This window comes from Chelon labrosus (assembly GCF_963514085.1).
Source record: "Chelon labrosus genome assembly, chromosome: 1".
Lineage (NCBI taxonomy): Eukaryota > Metazoa > Chordata > Actinopteri > Mugiliformes > Mugilidae > Chelon > Chelon labrosus.
Window position 1 is genome coordinate 2,305,352 of NC_140337.1, and position 13,794 is coordinate 2,319,145.

At 41.5% G+C, this 13,794-nt stretch overlaps 1 protein-coding gene across 3 annotated transcripts in view; it reads right to left on the reverse strand.

Annotated features, from left to right (window-relative positions):
* The window catches only part of col4a6 (collagen, type IV, alpha 6), a 114,119-nt gene that overhangs the window by 8,466 nt on the left and 91,859 nt on the right, over window positions 1–13,794 (reverse strand). The window contains exons 17-33 of one of the 3 annotated variants that reach the window (XM_084544847.1): window positions 13,217–13,270; window positions 12,706–12,775; window positions 12,513–12,623; window positions 12,260–12,409; window positions 11,844–11,888; window positions 10,881–10,979; window positions 10,375–10,529; window positions 10,053–10,235; window positions 9,671–9,854; window positions 7,868–7,912; window positions 6,029–6,100; window positions 5,635–5,742; window positions 4,646–4,864; window positions 3,467–3,625; window positions 640–810; window positions 402–545; window positions 143–262 (exon numbers count right to left, since the gene is read on the reverse strand). In XM_084544847.1, the coding sequence (XP_084400973.1) occupies window positions 143–262; window positions 402–545; window positions 640–810; window positions 3,467–3,625; window positions 4,646–4,864; window positions 5,635–5,742; window positions 6,029–6,100; window positions 7,868–7,912; window positions 9,671–9,854; window positions 10,053–10,235; window positions 10,375–10,529; window positions 10,881–10,979; window positions 11,844–11,888; window positions 12,260–12,409; window positions 12,513–12,623; window positions 12,706–12,775; window positions 13,217–13,270 (2,089 nt within the window). The remainder of the gene's footprint in view (window positions 1–142; window positions 263–401; window positions 546–639; window positions 811–3,466; window positions 3,626–4,645; window positions 4,865–5,634; window positions 5,743–6,028; window positions 6,101–7,867; window positions 7,913–9,670; window positions 9,855–10,052; window positions 10,236–10,374; window positions 10,530–10,880; window positions 10,980–11,843; window positions 11,889–12,259; window positions 12,410–12,512; window positions 12,624–12,705; window positions 12,776–13,216; window positions 13,271–13,794) is intronic. The other 2 variants (XM_084544849.1, XM_084544848.1) reach the window with 2 other exon arrangements.

Here is a 13,794-nt window from a genome sequence, read left to right on the forward strand (position 1 = left end):
TGTTTCTACATTCAACTACACTGAAACGCATAAAATAATAATCACCCTGAATAATTTGTATCATTGAGTATTTTTACTGTTACATTATGACAATAACACTTATGATGTACATTTAAACTTAAACAATAGGAAGTAGTGTTACCTCTAGGTCCAGTGAAGCCAGGAATGCCACTTCTTCCGGAGTCTCCAAAGTCTCCTTTCTCCCCAATGCTTGGACGAAAAGACGAAGGCGGGCCGGGAGGACCAGGCAGTCCTCTGTCACCTACAACAGTGAAAACACATGGATGTAACTTACAGGTCAGCATTCTCCTGTGTGCATCTTTGTAGCGCTGTCATCCCAAATCAGGTATTTAAAGTATTAATTAATTGCGGACTGACTGACTATCCTTCAGACACTGTACCTTTTGGTCCTGGGTTTCCGGGTCTCCCAAAATATCCATCTCTTCCAGAGTCTCCGGGAAATCCTTTTCGTCCAGGAAATCCTGGAGTACCTGGGCGACCTGGTAGTCCTGGGAAGCCAATTAATCCTGGGAAACCTCTTTCACCTGTGGACATTGAAAATCGAAATATTGTTCATGATTGTACAGAGATGTCATCAGCAAAAGTAAGAAATGAGTCTCAAACAGATTTCCAGCCTACCCTTTCTTCCTGGTATTCCTGGATTCCCGTCTCTAGTTCCTGGTCCTGGAGGTCCAGAGGGTCCCCTCGGCCCTGGTGACCCAGGAGTGCCAGGCAGTCCTGGGGTACCTTTCATTCCAGCAGGGCCTGGGAAACCAGGGTCTCCTCTGTCTCCTTTCTGACCAGGGTAACCTGACGATGATAGATTCAGTCAGTCTGGGCATATTTTCCATATTAAAAGTTTTTTTTGGGAGGGGGGCAAAAGATAATATCATCAAAATAAATGTCCCCTATTCAGGCTTACAACATCAAGAAAAGGAAATACTTACCTCGCTTTTATAGTAAATTAACTTACCTCGCACACAACCATTTTGTTTATTAATGAAATTCAAACAAAATCAATTTGTCAATGATTTCTACTCTTAACACAGACTACAACGAAAACACAACGCGCCAAACAGCAGATAACAATGTAATCACACACGTTCCCTTACATTGTTTCATTGCTTTGATTAAGCTGCAATTGCACTCAGATTGGAGATGATTGAACAGATACAGACACGATGAGATACATACAGTATGCAGGGATTTCAAAGATTTGCTATGACAAATCCGTAAGTATAAAGTTACATTGTTTTTAAGTGCAATTCCAGACGGAATTAGCAAGGTTTGACCACCCAAGCACGCTAACCACTACTGATTACATTCTTAAAAACAGAACCCATTTTCAGCACATCTACTGCAACGCAGGGATGTGGTGAAAATAAAGAAGTGTCTTTTAAGAGTGTAGAAGAAGCCTCTAGACTCAGAGCATGAGCGACAAAGTTAAACAGCAACAAAAACGTTGGTTGTCACGCAAACTTATTAGCGTTAATTCAATGGAGACATCCGGCACTGCCACACGTTTACATGGACACTATTTCCTCAGAGATTCCAACCTCAATGTTTACATGAACGCTGAATAAAATGATCTGATGAGACATATGTGTTTTCAAGTCTTGAACGTCAATCACTATCAAATTTGCTGTAAATAAACAGAAGAAGAAGAAGAAGAAGAAGAAGAAGATATTTCCCTTCACTTTATAGACACTAAATTCATTCCAGAAGAAGAAGATGACCAAGAGGTTTTCAACACCACTACCTTCACTTGTTTCATCTTTTCACATATGTCTTGTTTGAACAACTGTTTTTTTGTTTTTTACCACCATTTTTCCATCCCTCTTCGAAAACTCATCGCTAGATGTTTACCCCATGTGGAGCAAATATGCTTAGAAAGAAAGGATTTATTCCAATCAGAGATTAACATTCAGATGAAGTGTTTACAAGGTTATTAGGAGCTGATCAGGGCAAACCAATCTGACTGGTGGTTACTGATGAAGAAAGCCAGTACAAGCTGATCATCCTTTGCACCTATCATACTCTGGTGGAAAACAAACATGCTTTGTGACACTGTTGATATTGTGTCCAAAAGTCACATTAGTAATACAAGATAACTAAGAAAAGAATAGATTGTCTCCTTCCCCTTATAGTTTTATCTCCTTGATCCGTTTGTTGTTGCCACTGTATGCCAGTCCTTGAATCTAATTACTTTTTGCCACTGTAGGGATTCGACCGGACTTCAACGTTGTCATACAAACCAATACTGCCCCCTCCCTTCCTTTTGTTGATCTGTATACAGTGAATGTGGTACTGTGGCATTGTTCTGGATCAGTTTACCTATCCCATACGCACACTCACACACGTGTCTGTAAGCTCACAGTATATCAGTATACCAAAACAACACAGCAGAATTTGGGATAAAGACTTGGAGTCATTTATTCAGATTGGATAAGTGTAATATTAGTGTCCATGTAAACGCAGCCACTGATCCAGTGTAAACATACAGCTGAAAAATTAGAAGAGTTAGTTCCCGGCTGCAAAATAAATAAATAAATAAATATAAATCAACCATAGGACAACATTTCTTGAAGAAATGCTTTCAATGTCTCACAAATAAAATACCCATCTTAAGGCAATACTCGGTCTGTCTTTGAGTGGGATGTTATCAGTGCAGTACCTTTCAGCACCAGTTTCACGTGTTCTTGTATATTTTGTATTTCAATAAAGAACGGCGATCTGAAGAAAGGGCTGCAAATTTAGTGCCTTGGTTACACTGAAAATTAACAAAGTGATGATATTTCTTTCTTGGAAATGGGAGCCACACAGTGCTGTGTGGTTAAACAGTTGCATAATCACTCAAAGCAGATGAAAGATGACTAAAACAGTGAGTGCACAATCTCTGCAAGTTTATTTAAAGCCTACTGAAACAAAAGGAGGGCTGGAACAAAAGGTTTGTTAGTGCAGTATTAACAAAATCATGGAGATGGACTTTGGTTTGCAGTGTAGATGACAAGTAGAGCAGACACTTCGACGGAGGCAGCGGTTAAAAGTCTAATGCATGAATAGCTAGAAGTCGCAGGGATAGAAGCAAAGGATGAGATGGGGGGTGGATGATGGAGGGGGGGAGAGAGTTTCTCACCTTGACAGCCTATAGTGAATGACCCCACACCAATGCATGGAGATGATGGTGGTGGTGTGTAATGTGGAGGGAGGAAATGAGGAGGAAAAAAAAACAGGACAAGGAGAAATACAAAACAGAAGAAGAAGACATTCTTTTGGGTGATGCTGAGTTTAAATAAACATCAAGAACAAAACAGAAATCTGTCAATGGAAGATTGTGAAAGAAATATGGGGGGGAAATAGAGGGATGAACAAACAAGTAGAGAGGTGAAAATTCTCAAATGTAGAATATTTAGATTGAGCATAAAACCCTGAACAGAAGTCCGGTTTGCTGTGACTTCTCTCTCACCTGGTGGTCCGCTCAGTCCCTTGCTGCCGTAAGTTCCAGGCGGACCGGGAATACCACCGACCGGTTCACCTGGACGTCCCGGGGAGCCGGGAAAACCGGGAGACCCGTCGACTCCACGCTCTCCCTTAATTCCAGGAACACCAGGACGTCCGTCAAAACCTGACAGAGGAACGAAGGAAAATATATTTTCATTACTGCTGCTGTCTTTTTTTATACTATGGTGACTTCTACTCACACTAGTACATCTAACCAAGTGCAAATAACGTCAAATTCTGTAATACTGTAAAACATTCTGCAGAGAGAATCTGTAGTCATATAAAGATAATTATGCAGCTACTGTAACTACTACAAATATAACTACTATGACTAAAATCCTTTTTGTATGAGTCAGAGCCATTATTCAAGCCTGAGTTATTAACTCTAACTGTTGTTGTGGTGTAACTGATTTGTTATTTTATTAGCAGTAATTGTTTAGTTTGATGGGTTTTATATGAGTTTTTGAGATGAGTTGTTGTATCATGAATACAATCAACTGTCAACCCGTAAATACGCTTTGTATTCTACTGTAGTTAGATATTTTACAGAGTTAAATTGTCAGTATGACTAGCATGTGTGACACTGTGGCATTATTCATACTTCTTCATTTTATTCAGTTTAATTTAACCTGTAACAACAGATCAGGAGCCAAAATCTGCAGTTCCTCAAATGGCCACTAGATGCAAAGAGAGTCACTCTCCATAATCTTTCATTCATTCATTCATCTTCTGTACCCGCTTATTCCTGTTAAGGGTCGCGGGGGTCTGCTGGAGCCTATCCCAGCTGTCATCAGGCGAGAGGCAGGGTACACCCTGGACAGGTCGCCAGTCTATCACAAGGCTCAATCTCCATAATCTCTTTAGCTAATTTCTGCATTCACAACAACTGTACAGGGGACATTTTTAAATAACGCACTTGCTTAAATTATATTAAGGCTTAAAGTTGAGGATAAATAAGGAAGATGATGCTTTGAGTGACAGCTGGGTGTCCTCGCAGGTTGCTGGCTTTCGCATAGTTGGCCGGAGTCACTATTGCTACATAACCAGTTCTACAGCTGCAAACTGTTTTAATCATCACAAAAGAATTTATCTAACCAGCAGAGTTGAGGATATAACACTCTGAAGCTCTCAGTGTCAGACCCACCAGGGGATCCAGGTGATGCTGAGGTTCCGGGTTGGCCCTTGTCGCCGGGAAGTCCAGGTAAACCATCCTGTCCTGGAGTACCAGGGGTGGCTCCGAGCACCTCTCCAGGTTGGCCTTTGGCTCCAGGACGCCCGGGGACACCATCCTTCCCCCTCGCACCGTCAATGGTCTGTCCAGGGTTACCTGGAAATCCAGGTTCTCCTCTGGGTCCAGGGAAACCTGCAGGTGGTAGGAGTGGAGCAAGCAGTGGAGATGATTACTGAAGGGTAAATGAAGTGACAGTCATTAACTGAAAGTAAGTACAATACTTCAACTTCGACTTATTTAACTACTGGACCTGAAGATGTTACACTTTTTACAGTGTACTTCACTGCAGTCTGAATCTGATCTCAACTTCTAACGGGTTAAGAAATATAACTTCTTCTATAGCAAATGCAAACGTGATCTCTCTCTGGTTGTTGCTTACTTTAGTTTATTTCAATATCTTTTATTTTTCTTTCATTGTTATAAAATTACTTTTTCTTTTTACTGGTGGTTTTCAAGAGTGTTTTTTATGTGCAACTGTGTTACCGTGACCAAGCAATTACCCTTGTGGATCAATAAAGTCCGTCTGAACTGAGTTCTAACATTGTCCTTATTTGAAGTATCAGTTAAACAGTTTTTGATGATACTGTATCAACTGCAAACATTAAGCTGACAATGCTGATTTCTATTGTAATCTGTTTGAAATTACATCTGCTCTTATCTGCCATAAAGGCCACAATAAACATCGCTGAATTATTTTTACCACAATATCATATTATCAATAAATACACCATTTAAATAACTGAAACCACCTATGAATATACACTACTGATGCCTACACAGATATGTTAAATGGATTATATTTACAAATCCAGGAAGGAAAAAACTATTCTGCAAAAGAAATAAAACCCTTGTTATCTTCTGACTTGAGTAATTTGTCTTCAAAGAGGCAGACGCCAGGTTACCTTGTGGTCCTGGCTGGCCTCCAAAACCGGGGTCTCCTCTCTCTCCTTTGGCGCCATCAAACCCGGGACGTCCAGGTCCTCCTGGGAAACCTGGCTCACCTTTAGGGCCTGACAGTGGCAAAGAGGTTGAGCATTATATTATAAATACAACAGAAAGTGATGTTTTATTTTTAGAGTTTGTAACAAACTTCTTCCTGTGAAATAGTTTGAAATCATTTTTTTAAGCAAAATTAAATTTATTCTTCAGATATATTTAATCGAAACAGCCAGGCATTTTCAAAATAGCCGAGTAAAAGGACAGAAAAATAATTTAAGCATATAAATGTACAGTCAAATAGAAATGTGTTTTAAAATAAGGCGAGATAATAGAAAGACAGAAATTGTGAAGGTGTACCTGGTCGACCGGGAAAACCGGGTGTGCCGGGGTCTCCATCCTCACCACGTATGGTGCAAGGGAGCACTTGGCCTGGTAGCAGTCATACACAGGTTAGCATTTACACTTTATGCGCTCTAATACAAGCAAACAACGAATACCTGGACACAGTTCTAGTCTGCCTTTACATGCCGATCGGTAGATTTGGGTTTGAAAATAACATTTAGGCCAGAACGAATACTGATAATGCAACGCTTCTGTAGTCTTTACCTACAGAAATCTAGCAAAACAATCATAAGATACACATTAACAGGACTGGTGCACGTTCGCTAATAAAAGGAATATCCTTTTTATGTCAACAATCACACAATAAACTCTTGCATAAATAATTTTCCTGAATGGTTCTGTGTTGATTGATTGTCTGTCGCGTCCATTCACGCCCTTTCTGCTTTGACACTTAAACGTCGTTAGTAGCAAATTTGTCAGGTTAAAGGGGGAGATTGATTGATAGCTAAAACATTAAAGAGTTCTGACTTCAACGAGGGGTTTGAGCATTTTCTTTCTTTTGGCATCTTCCCCCCTCCCCCCGCCCCGGTTCTCACTGGTTAATAGCACTTAGCAGAGGCAGGGCTTGAAAACATGCGGCAGGTTTCAGCAGCTTTGATTGGAAGAAGAGGAGGGTTGAAACGTCGCGCTGTTCTGATAAACATTTAGACGAAAACATGAACCTTGACTGTCAATCATCAGCTGACGGCCAGTATAGAAACGCAGGGACGTCTGGTTATGAGCAAATGATTGACAGGCAGTCAGTTGTTTCCAGAATGCTACATGTCCCATGATTACTCACTCGAATTGGCTCCAGAAAAGATAAAAATACATTGATTAATAACCTGTTAGTTAAAAAAAATAACAGTCATTTTATTCCTGTCTCTCTAAGATGTAACTGTGTGTTCACAATGCAAGCAAAAAGTCACCACATTGTTGGAACACCAGACACCAGACAGCACCAGAGCTCCACACTGAATTGTCTGCCATCAATCAATTTCAATCTTATCTTTAGCTTTAATGAGATTTTGTTCCATTTTATGAATGACCTTTCTTGAATAGGTTTTTTCTTTCAGTATTATTTGAAAATGAGGCACTGACAACAGTGCCATTTTCTTTAGAATGAGATATTTAGGGCTGCTTTCTTACCTGATGAGGAGTTCAACTTTGCAGCTAATCCTGTTTCTGTAGTTTCAAATATCTAACTTAAAGTAAACATCAGAATAATTGACACTAGGGTTAGGGTTAATGAGGATTAACTACCTAAAATCACTGAAATTATCCTTGAAAAAAATGTATTTGACGTGCATTTTAGTGTTTTAATTTAGCCCAAGTCCCATCCACTAACATGGACCTATACTGCAGCCAGCCACCAGGGGGAGCTCTATTTGCTTTGGCTTCAATTTTGAGGAGCTGTTCAGCCATCCATCTTTATTTACAGTCTATGGATTAGACTCATGACCTTAGTATATCTACGATGCTGTTTTTTTCATCATCCTATCGTCTTACCAACTAATTTCTCCAACTAATTCAGCTCAAAGCTGAATTAAGTGGACAGCGACCCATACAAGACACTTGCATTGTGAACACTCTTAGGAACATCTGATGACCCTATGTCCATCAAATATGGTCAGATTAACTGTGTGAACTTGAGCAAGTCATTGGTGCGGTTCCTTTAAAATCCTGCGATCGACTCTGCTCGAGGGATTTATTTTTTAGGACTCCACCAGATGCTGGGCTGAATGATATTTAACACTGCATATTCGGTCCCAGGCTCGTTACTCTGGCTGGTGGATGAAGAAGTTAGTTACCCACCCGTTCCCTGTCCGGCGTCATTAACCCCTCCACAGCTGATTTCACCTGGACAGATACACATGCACAATGGAGGTCAGAGAGATGGAGGGATTGATGGAGAGAAATAGAGAGAGAGAGAGAGAGGGAGAGAGAGAGAGAGAGAGAGAGAGAGAGAGAGAGAGAGAGAGACAGAGAAAGGTAGAGAGTGGCAGCATACAAAGCCAGTCAGGGTCATTTGCATGGGCCATTAAAGCAATTAATTTTTGTTTTCATCAAACAGATATCAGCAATCAATTCAATTAATGCTCATTCAGTTAAAGCAAAAGCATATTAAAATGCTTGCATTAATGTAAAAGTGCTTAAAAACCGGTTATTACCCTCAGCAAGAGAGAAGAGAGAGACGTTTTGAGATGTAATAAGAAAAATTCAAATTATTGTTCTCTTTCCTCTCTCTCGGCTCCTGTGAGCGACAATAACCTTCATATTAAAAGCAAAATAAATCAGTTGTTTGGCATTAGCATCATGGTATGAGAGCACACATTCATACTGAGGATGAGTGGCCAGCTTCTGCTGCAGACTTTGTGTCATTTAGTCTCAGAGAGGAAGACTTTCTTCCGGTAGCGCAGTTCCAAAGTTCACATTTCCTTTGACAATTTTATTTACTGGTTTAAAAAATGTATGGGCATAAACTTATCTTGACACAGACTTGTGTTACAGCTATTAAAGAGGCACAACATATTGACAAAGAGGGATATGTTATCCTTTTCAGACTAATCCCCAGATTGAAGACCTGCTCAAACACTTTATTAACTCAGAGTGATCTGATCACAAGTAGCCAGCTTTAAGTACAGGTGTGAACACACATGCAAGAATCGTTGCATGCGGAAACTGTGCGAAACTGTGATCGGATCTCAAATGGTGACCCGAAACGCACAAAGAGACGTGTTTTAATGGCATGTGTGAGCACACATACTTATAGCTGGACATTTGTGATTGGATCGCTCAGGACGCATGTTAGTATCAGGTCTTAACAGGGCCTTTGGTTTGGTCCAAATGTAGCCAATTCATTTTCAATAAAGTGTAAACAAATACTAATCTGGTGTACATCCTGTGTAACTTAAAGGGAAGGTTACTTTTAAACCACACTAGGGGTTGCACCTGCTGGTCAACTAGTCAACTTTACTGCTGTGCTGTGACGCTTTAAGCAGGAAGTGGACTAGTCGCTGATCACGTGACAATAACAACATGGACGCCTCCGAGAAGACAGGTGAACACTGGCAACTGTTAACGAAGGAAAGTTTCTCACCTCTTCTGAGACTAAAGAAGCACAGTAGTTGTTGCGCAATCAGCAATTGCAATATCATCATTGTGCGTCGATCAGTCAGCTAACAAAGCAGTTTATGGATTACAGATTATTGGCTGCAGAAGAAGTGTGTAAGCACATTAATGGAGACCATTAATCATGTAGTTAACAGTTTGCCGCTGCAGCTGAGGCATAAAGTGCAGAAAGCTGCTTTGGTAGAAAAGATCTAACGTAAGGGCCACATTGTCCCTTCAGGTCCTGGATGGTTTGACTGCTTCATAATGGTGAAAGAACCGGGAACTGTTTGTCCACTAGAAAGGCCTTCTTAAGGCTTCACATGTTATGCTGGCTTCATTACGCAGAGGACGGAAAGTGATGGGATGAGAAGGATGTATGGTTGGGATTGTTTCCTGTGGAGGGAGTAGGTTATGACATCCACACAAACACACATTCTGTCTTTCTCTCATTCAGAGTCACTCTTCCTTTTGTAGCCCCTGTTGTTCTTCTCTATCCACACTTACCTCTTGGTCCAGGTAAACCTGGCTGCCCTGGAAACCCAGGAAAACCAGGTTCTCCTGGCTCGCCACGGAAGCCTGGCGTTCCCACGTAGCCAATGCCGGGCTCGCCAGGGCCGCCGGGACGACCCTTGGGGCCTGGGAAGCCTTGGAATCCTTTCTCCCCAACTGTGCCAAAGCCAGCATCGCCCTGATGAGGAAAGGATGGAATGGAATGGAAATGTCAACAAAGAACAGGGAGATAATAAAGGACATGGGAGGTAATAAAAGAAGAGAAGGCAAAGAAGGAATAAAAGGGTGAAACTTGTTCACAGATTGTTCTTTGTGCTGTATATCTTCTTTGACGAACTTGCTAAAACCTGCAGATGAAACCCTTGAAAGCACTCACTGGGGGTCCAGGATTCCCAGGGAAGCCTGGTAGTCCGTCTCTGCCAGGTTTTCCAGTTTCACCAGTAGGTCCTCTGGGTCCAGAAGCTCCAAGGTCTCCTTTCACTCCTAAACCAAAAGGGGGGTAGTACGAAACCCCTTTCTCTCCCTTACGACCATAGACGCCTCTCTCACCAGGACGACCCTGCAGAAGAAAAGAAATTACAAAGAAACAGTTTTAGTGTCAATTATTCATTTTGGCTACATTGCCAGAAGGGCACATCTGCCAACAAAAGCAAAATATTCAAAATATTCCATTTATCAGTCACATTTTTTTTACTTACAGTTGCTCCTGGACCACCATTGAAGCCAGGAGATCCCACGTCACCTTGTTCACCCTTTCGTCCAGGAAAGCCGGGGTTGCCGTTGGTACCGGGAGCTCCGGGTAACCCAGGTAAAGCTGTAGATCCTCCGGCACAGGCGCAATCACCAGGATCACCTGCAGGATGGAGGGAAATGCAAACAAAGATGAAGAGAAGGATGAGCAGAAATGGTGGAAATGAGGGGACAGAGGATAATCAGAATATCGCAGAGACAAAACTGTCCTCATCAGCATAGAGGATGAGCATGATTTTGACTCAAGCAGGACGTTTTTGCCTAAAACATCACCTGAATTTTCTAGGCTGAAACAATTTTTTTCCCCGGGAGTAGCACAGGTGATTCCCTCAGCATTTCAGGCTTAAAACATTTCCAGACAATGAGATTTCAAGTGTGGTCGTCTTTGAAAAAGCACTGCTGATAGAGTATGACACACACATACTAAGAGGAGAGATCATGCATGCATTCGTACCTCTGAATCCTTTGAATCCTGTTCCACCTGGTTCTCCTCTGCGGCCTGTCTCTCCAGGGACTCCTGGGTAACTAGTGGGTATACCAGTTTGGGGAGACCCTGCAAGCACACAGATGTAAAATTAAATTAGGTAGAAACTAGAAACCGGACTTAAGTCCCATTCTTTTTTTATTTTACACTGTTTGAACTTGCACTGGCCAACGTAAGATGTGAAAACAATCCAATACAGTGTAAAATCAGGGTTAGTCAGCTCTGTTTGGTTCATCAGAAGAACTAACAGAAGATCTGAGCTGCTGCTGCTGCTGCTGCTGCTGCAAGATGAGAGGCGTTCTTTTGAAAAGCATTTAAAAGTTTTTTATTATAGAAGAATATAAAACAGCAATTTGTTTAGCATTTAGCATGACCTGCTTCTGTGATTTTACATTGACTGTAATAGCTACTTGCCGCAAGCAGCATATATAGTGTGCTGCTGTTTGAATCAGACAGAGGAAAGACACAAACACAAGTGTTTTCTAGTGAAAATGTGTTCGAGACATATGCTTTTATCGCATAGCTTCAATTACATCAAAAGATCCTGTGTAGCTAATATATTTATATAATTTATGTCATTATTTGATCTGATGATTTCCCTTTACAAATGTTCTGTCCGTGTCTAAAAATAAGACAAATTGCAATGCTGCCGAACTTTAACAGCCATGTAAAATCAGTGTCATATTTGCAGCAGGCGACACCTTGTGGCCAAAGACGAGAAAAGCAGCTTGGAGTAGGGAGAGACTCTCCAAGTCGAAGCTTTCTATACTTACCACCCCTCCCTTGCACAGCGGCGGAAATAAAAGCGTTTGGGCAGCGAGATACTGCCTGCTGAAATTTGCGTTTGTTGTTTTGTATTTCACTTTGGCGGGCTGAATATTGCCATGGCCATCATAGCAATATGGCTGCCTTTAGGATACCTGTAGGACTGACCTTTGGGCAACCCAGGGTAGATGATGCAGGGATCAACGGAACTGCCTTGGGGGACAGCAAAGTCAATCATTCATTATGTTTTAAAGTCTGGTTCTTGTCTTGTTTTCTAATGAGCTCCACGGAAAATGAAAATGATGTATTTTCTCTCAGCCACAGTGATGTTGTATCGTCACATAGAGCTTGCTAACCTACTTCCACCTATAAAAATAACAGTAGAAACAAAATACAATTTCGCCGACATATAAAACTCAGAACGCATCTTAAGGAGAGTTTAAAATAAAAATTCACATTCTGTTTGTTTTACCTGTTTCACTCAACCAATTCTCATCTCTGAAATGAGTCATGTCTATCCTCATCATGACTACGAGTGAGGAAAGCACCAGAGAACTTGACCAGTAGATTCTGTGTCTACATACCAGAAGCTCCCGGAAGTCCAGGTTGCCCGGGGGGTCCAGGGAATCCAGAGGAACCTGGGATTCCTTCTATGCCATAGGCCGGAATGCCAGGGTTGCCCTTCTCTCCTTTTGGGCCTGGGGTTCCGGGAAATCCTGGGCCTCCGGGACGATCTGTAGACATGGCATTTGTCGTAGTTAAACTAATCTTGTACCTTCGGAGAGATTATTAAGTCTCTAATTGTTAAAATTTTATTTGTAAGTCCGGATAGATTACCTGGACCAAAACCACCTCTTCCTGGCTGGCCTGGAGGTCCAGGGAAACCTGTAGGTCCCGGGTCACCAGTGATACCGGGAAGGCCACTGAGACCTGGGTCACCTGGAGGCCCTGCAGACAATAAAGGAAAAGACGTTTACATAAAAGACTGGTACATACCGAGATCATGAATAAATAAATCTACGTGTGTTACCTTGAACAGAAGTGCCCAGGTTATTAACGTAAGCTGGAGGTCCTGGGAGTCCAGGATCTCCTTGGTCTCCCTGTGAAATGTACACACAGGTCAGGACAAAACGTCACAGCAGAAGATGCAGAAATTATGAATGTGGCCATTTTTGACTTGTTTGTCAAACATATGCTAAGCTAACAGATATATTTGTTGTTTTGAGAGCATTAGGAAGAGTCAGTCAAGACCCCAGGGTATCAAACCAGTAAATATAATAAAATTGTCCAGACGTTCTTGTTGAGTCAACAAAAACGCTGCGGTGTTGTGGTGCTATATGACTGCTAAGCTAAGTTAAATGAAGAGGAACCACACAAAACATAGAACTGAGTCCTTACCCAGTATCAGCATATCTTAAATATCACACATATCTTGTATAACAGCTATGAAGCAAAGTCTCTAGGACACTAACCTAATTAAAATGAGTTTAAGTAACAATGGCACATCTGCTGTTAACACCATGGCATTGCATGGGAATTACCTTTGGTCCTATGTATCCCGGTTGGCCGGGGAATCCTGGGTTTCCTCTTAATCCCTGCGTTGGAGAAAACAAGATTCATCTTAGTTTGAATTTTACCACATTGCAAGGCAGGGTATCTCAAGATTTACTGATAAGAGCACATCTCATTCACATTGTAAGTATTTAAAGTTGTGTGCTGGCAGATCATTCTGTTATCACGCTGCTGAGATGCTGGTCATGTTGGAGTTGGTGCTGATAAATTCAGAAGGACAGCTACTTTTACTGAAATCACGGAAGTGGAGAAAAGAGAGAATACACCAACTGATGGTGGGTAGGAGGCAGAAGGAAGTAACAGCGTACCTTTGGCACGGTTTGTCCACAATCCAGAGGGTTAGCGGTTCGATCCCTGAATGTTCTACATGCCAAAGTCCTTGAGCAGGACACTGAAGAGGTACAGAGCTAGCTTACTGCACCTATAGTATGCTCTTCATCTCATCTGTTATTATCTATATCTAGAATTGTGTTCCACTAAGCTAGAATTTAAAGGCCCTTGTAATTAGGAATTTCTTTATACTTCTACTTCACTATATTTCAGAGGC